General features: G+C 44.4%; 1 protein-coding gene across 1 annotated transcript; it reads right to left on the bottom strand.

The window, feature by feature from the left end:
• Positions 1-4,782: 4,782 nt before the first annotated feature.
• Positions 4,783-6,071, bottom strand: LOC104418144. Its single transcript, XM_010029394.3, has one exon. It carries the CDS (start codon positions 5,980-5,982, stop codon positions 5,044-5,046), a length of 939 nt encoding a protein of 312 aa, XP_010027696.2. The 5' UTR covers positions 5,983-6,071; the 3' UTR covers positions 4,783-5,043.
• Positions 6,072-6,244: the final 173 nt, after the last annotated feature.

The following is a 6,244-nucleotide window of genomic DNA, read 5'->3' as shown; positions in this document are numbered from 1 at the left end:
CTGAGCAGTTTCTGAATGTGCACATCTCATTGCATGATTAACCCGCACTCCAACTTCAACATATTTTAGAAGTTTGGCACAAGTTAGAGGCACCTGATATATCCACATGAATAAATCTCATCATTGGAAAAACCCAATATCTTCGCTTCATCTGCTGTTGCTAGGCATTCTTAGTCTTGATGCCAAAACCCATCAAACACAGTTGCCCCCTTTACCCAGGGAACCAGGTCAAACCATGCTTGTAGGAGTACCAGCACATGAATCTGGCTTGCTCTGTACAAATATGCAATCTTTCTTTTGTTTGAATGTTCAATGCAGATGAAAAAAGGAGACAATTTTGAAAATGGCTTGCACGAGGTTTCGTTTCAATGAATAGCCTAACAGTCTATGATATATGAAGCGATCACCTACCTGTAATCCAGATCATGGACTTCTCTTTTGACGACCCAAAAAGGAAAAATTATATCAAAGGCTCAAATGCGTAGGAAGACAGATAATCGCAATGGACTAGCTTTTTGTTAAAGCATCTTATCCTCTTCTTCTTTTTTCCATGAAAGCTCAATTCTGCTAAAAGAGAACGAATGAATTCCTTTTCTATCCTATCCATTGCCATTCTCTCTCTCTCTCTCTCTCTCTCTCTTTGTGGAATGATTATGATTTTTATGAGGATTGAGATTGAAGTGAGCCATTACTTGTGAGAGAGAACTTGGGGAGTGAAAAGAACTTAGTAAAGATCATCGCTTTTGACAGAGAATTGACACTCTCTTTTTAGGTGGGGTTCTCGTGCACATCGCCAGCTAAATGTCACAACAGAGACCTCAACTACAAATGCACATAATGAAAAGGATTTGGGACCAAACTGCACAGCAAATTATACATGCCTAATCCGGCAAAACCACATAATTTATTGCCAACTGTCTACTATCTTCCAGCACTTGACTTTTCACTAACATCTACCAAACCTCTTGTCCGAAAGGTTATGTGTCCGTACTGAATTTCCGACCTAACTCTGTGAAAAGCAGAATGAGTCAAGCAAGGCACTTCTGCCATCCTCCACGAAATCATTTCTTGGAAGTTTGCATTCATCGGGTCACAAAAGATAAATGCGAACCGGTTCGATCGGTGTGTGCACGTCACGGCCTTTTGGAATTGAAATTACAATGAAACGGACATTATTACGTGCTGGAGAAACCAAGGGAAAGCCTCCTACGCTTTATCTCTATATTTTCTTCCTACTTATGTTTAATCAGGTATTTTTCATTTTTAGGCAAAACCATGAGGAGGGCATTCAATTCTAGTCTTTTGGAAGGTGCAATGTTATTCTCCTCTCTCTTTGTTTTTCTAATGATGCGACTATTTCACCGAGAATTTCATGAAAATTTTTTTAAATGGTTAATTTTCGTTTGCTTGGTGATTTAGGGAAAGCGATTTCTTTCTAGTTAGAAAATGAAGTTCTCCCCCAAATTAAACTTTTTTTTTTCAAATCCATGAAAATGCATTTTGTAAACTGATTAATTTTTATTATAAAAAAGCGGGAAAGTCGAAAGACAATTTCTTGAAATCAGTTTCCTTATAAATAAACCGACCCTAAATCATAATCATGCAATGATCATTGAATAGTAGGAGCCTACTGGTTGTAAAAATATGAGGAGGGCATTAAATTCTAGTCTTATGGAAAGTGCAACATTACGCGCCTCTCTCCTTATTTCTCTAAAGGTACCATTGTTTCATTAAAAATTTCACGATAAAAGAAAACAATCTTCATGGAAAAGCATTATTAAGGAAAATAATTAATTTTTATTTATTCGATGATATAGAGAAAAAGTCAATTCTCTCTAGCTGGAAGCTTTGGATTTTTCCTTGATCTAAACTAATTATTTTCAATCCATAAACTGAAATTTTTGTCCCTTATCCAAAGCCTGAAAAGTGGGAAGACAATTTCCCGAGCCCTGAATCACGATCACACAATGAGCATAGGATAGCTACTGGTTTGTACGGGGAACAAGTTACCGCGACACATTTCTTCCTCGTTATCCCCAGGTCGTTTCCTCCACTTTCCCTTCCACGCCCACTTGCCCCCCCGTCCCCTGTTTCTTTCCAAGAGATTAGACACTGGCCCCCCCGCTCATCCGAGGAAATATTGGAAACAGCTCTTCGTACGGAAAGATAGAGGGAGATAGAATGGCACAAATTTCAAGGTCGTGGCAGTGTGAGCGGGACGGGATTGGCATGAAGAACGAGACAAAAAAAAAAGGGACAGACAAAAGAGACCGAGACGTTCCAGCGTCGTCGTCCCTCGGCTCTGTTTTTATGTAGAAATCGCGAGCTCTTCCCCGCCCTTTCCGGTTGATTTCTCGCTTTCGCCAGGAATGTGAAAACGCAGAAGTTTCTTTTCTTTCCTTTCCTCCCTCTTTTTCTCTTTTCCTCGTCCTGCTTTATGGGCGAGGGAGGGACGGGCGTGGGACACGCGGGAAGGTGGAAGTTTACGTCGATGCTGACGAGGGGCTCATCACGTAAAACGGGATCAAAATGCGGTCGGAGGCGCCGTGGACTTGACCTGCGCGCACCGCCCCTTTGGCCCCCTCCACCTCCTCCTCGTCCTCCCTTCCTTCCTTCTTTCCTATCCTTAACTTCCGACGTATCGCACAAGGTTAGCGGACTTCAAAGATTGCGGATGTATTATTATATTTGCACGAGTTCTACTGTCATTCAACGCGGCCTATTGTAATGGAGCTAGGAAATGACATGAGTGATTCCTGAAGATTGGTCTAACGGAACTTTGGTCCAACTTCAATGTGTCTCCAAACTTTCTATTTGTTAGATTTAATTCATGAACTTTGGCCTTTTATGCAATATCGTCTCTGAATTTTTAATTTATTTAATGTGATAATTGACTTTTAAATTTTCATATAGTTTAGGGTTACACTGAACATTTAATAACAGTTTAGGGACCACACTTAGGATAAAGTTTATTGACCGCATTATATAAATTAAAGATTCATATAGGATATTACACGCTGAACTAAAGTCCAAAGACAATTTGTGCAATTATCTCATGAGGTGAGAAGAAGGAAATTTCTTATGAATCTCTCACTTTTGACGTAAATGTTTCTATGTTTGAATGGGCTGAAGAGCTCCATATACTTGCGGCACGCCAAAGTCACTTCAAGAACTCGAAAAGCTCCAATTCAAAGGGTCCTAAATTTCATTGATTTTTCTGATCAAACATAAAGCGAACAAAATAAGCTTGGCCAGCTCAAGGATATGTCGTCACCATAGCAAGTAATTCTACCGACAATGGCCAGGTGCATTGGTTACACAAGAAGCCAATTTCGACAATCACATCACCCCCCACGACTTGTGGAGCTGAGCGATGCATTTTGTTTCCCGAAAGATTGAAGAATTTAGGAAAAATGTTTAAAAAATTAATCAACAGAAAATATCGTCCTAAATTTCATTGATTTTTCTGATGAAATAGAGAGTTAACAAAATAAGCTTGGCGAGCTTGAGGATATGTCGTCGCCATAGCAAGTAATGCTACCAACAATGGCCAAGTGCATTGGTTACACAAGAAGCCAATTTCAACAGTCACATCACCCCCACGACTTGTGGAGCTGAATGATGCATTTCGTTTCCCGAAATAATGAAGAATTTAGGAAAAATGTTTACAAAAATTAATCAACAGAATATATCATCCTAAATTTCATTGATTTTTCTAATAAAATAGAAAGTGAACAAAATAAGCTTGGCAAGCTCGAGGACATGTCATCACCATAGCAAGTAATGCTACTGACAATGGTCAAGTGCATTGGTTACACAAGAAGCCAATTTCGACAGTCACATCACCCCTCACGACTTGTGGAGCCGAGCGATGCATTTCGTTTCGCGAAAGAATGAGGAATTTAGGAAATATTTTCCTCAAAAATGACCGTTTACAAAAATTAATGAAGAGAAGATATCTTTCGTTATCATCAAAACGTTTCAGACGACCGAGACGATTACTTTTTGGAAAATATATTTTGAACGGAAGCCAGCTTTTGAAATTTCCAATCCTACTTTATAAAGTGGACTCGCACAGCGCGTCGCTCCCTTTGTCCTTAGTTGCCCGGATTCCCCTGTCGGAAAAATTTCTAATCCTCGGAGCCGGTCGTGATTCGAAACAGCTGGCCGTAGGTTTTTCTTAACGTTTGACAAAGCAAACACGCAATGGCGAACACGCTCTTCTTTCCCCTCGTCCCGCTCCCCCGCCCACCTCGTCGTCGCTCTTCGCCAATACCACGCGTCATGCGTTAGGTACGGACCGGGAAAAATCCTGGCGGCCGACCGACACAAATCGGGCAGCTCAAGGGGCCGCCGACTCGCATGATTGTTGCAATCATGTCGTCGGCTGTTGGGCGTGATTGTCTTCTGGTGGTGGCTGCCGCTTCCCGCGAGCTTGATTGACGATTTCTTTCTCGCCCATTTTTCATATTAAAAAAACCCTTATTTTTAAAATGCATTTCGATGCCGATGGCGACACTAAAGAACTAGTGATATTGTAATTTTAGCTTAATTGCGCTTCCGTAACGTCAAGCTCCTAGTTTCCCGCTTGCTTGCAAGGCATCACAATGCCCTCTTAAACCTTGCCGAATTAATAAATTAATCAGCAATTGGGTATAATTAGCAATCGAAAGGAGGAGGAAGGACGATTTTCTTTTTCAGAGAAAAAGGAAAAGGGGAGGAGGGTCGGGAGGGAGATCTTCTGCACATGATGGCAGCTGCTTTTTTGCAGCTTTTGATAAAGAGGAAGACAGACAAACCGCAATTAGATTTATACCGTGGATTGTAATTAGCCCACTCTGTTTCTAGTCATAATTTACACATATAAACACCCCCTAAAAACCAAATCAAAATCAAAATCAAAACCAAAACTAAAGCCAAAACCGAAAACGAAAACGAAAACCCAACTGTAATTTTAGATCAGGCCTACGAAACCTACCGGAGAAGAAACGACGGCAAAAATCTTTCACTCACCAGCCGGAGTCCCCGCGATGAAGCGAATCTTCAAAGCGGGTTCAGCTTCAAGTTCCTGCTCAGCCCCCTCGCGTTGGCGAAGAAGCTGACGAGGTCCGCCCTGTGGGGCAGGAGCGGTTTCCTCTTCTCCTCGTCCTTGCCCGCCGGCTTGCCGTCGGCGGCGGCGGTGACGGTGGTGCCGTCGTCGTCCGCCACGGCCGCCACCCGCTTCGATTCGCCGGCCTTGTCCCTCTTCTTGGCCGGGGCCACGACCAGGAACGTGCCCTCGCCGTCGCTGTGGCTCCGGTTCAGCGGCAGCAGGTCCCTGAACCGCCACCGCTTCGAGGTTCCGGTCGAGTTGCTCTTCTTGCAGCGCTTCCCCACCGCCGCCGAGGATTGCGGCGGCCGCCACACGCAGTAGGATCCCGGAGCTAGGCCGTCGAGCTCGTCCGATTCCGAGGAGGAGGACGACGAGGACGACCACTCCCTCTCTTGGCTCAGGAGCTTCTTCAGGGGGAGCCGGAGCTTCTTCGTCGTCGTCGTCGTCTTCTTCGAGCCGTCCTCGTCCCTCTCGCTGCTCGAGACTCCGCTCAGAAGCAAATTCCTGTTGAAGACCGGGTACACGGGCATGATTTGGCCGTTGTAGAAGATCTCGTCGGCGGAAATCGGAGACGAGCCCGGCCCTCCGGACACGAAAGCGAACTCGAACTCCTCTTCCTCTTCTTTGCCTCCCTCTCCCGCTTCCCCAGCGTCCTCGTCACCGAACTGGGTGGTGCTCGCGCTCTCCTCGCCCGCTGCTTCCTCGCCCGGCGGCTGCGGCAGCAGCTGTTCGGCGCTGGCTAGGCCGAAATCTATGGCGTCGCAGCAGAACGGGTCGGGATCGAGCCCGAGCTCGAGCTCGTCGACGACCCGGGCAGCAATCTCCGCGAGCCTGCTTGTGGAGTAGCTGCTGAGGCTTGGGGATGAAGAGAGCATCGCCGATGCCTGCATCTCTGCATGCACTCTGTTCCTGCTCTGCTTTTGGAAAGAGAAAAAGAGATGCAGGGGAAAATGAAGAGACGGTGTGGGGTTGGTCCAGGGGAGATATATAGCTGTTAAGTGGTTGTGGAAATTTGATTTTCCCCATCATAAATCTTACTAATCTAAACGAAAAAAGGTGAATTTCCAGGAAAAACAACGGTGGGACTATTCATATAATATATTTATTTTTATCCCTTTTTTCCGTGACTTTTCTTTTTGGGTTATAAGAGTA

Source organism: Eucalyptus grandis, chromosome 2 (genome assembly GCF_016545825.1).
Source record: "Eucalyptus grandis isolate ANBG69807.140 chromosome 2, ASM1654582v1, whole genome shotgun sequence".
In the NCBI taxonomy this organism is placed as follows: Eukaryota; Viridiplantae; Streptophyta; class Magnoliopsida; order Myrtales; family Myrtaceae; genus Eucalyptus; species Eucalyptus grandis.
The sequence above is the reverse complement of the archived record's forward strand: the minus strand, read 5'-3'. Positions and strand labels throughout refer to the sequence as shown.

What these genes read in the sequence shown, in the direction of transcription:
- LOC104418144 (XM_010029394.3), bottom strand. Translation starts at nt 5,982, where the DNA reads ATGCAGGCATCGGCGATGCTCTCTTCATCCCCAAGCCTCAGCAGCTAC.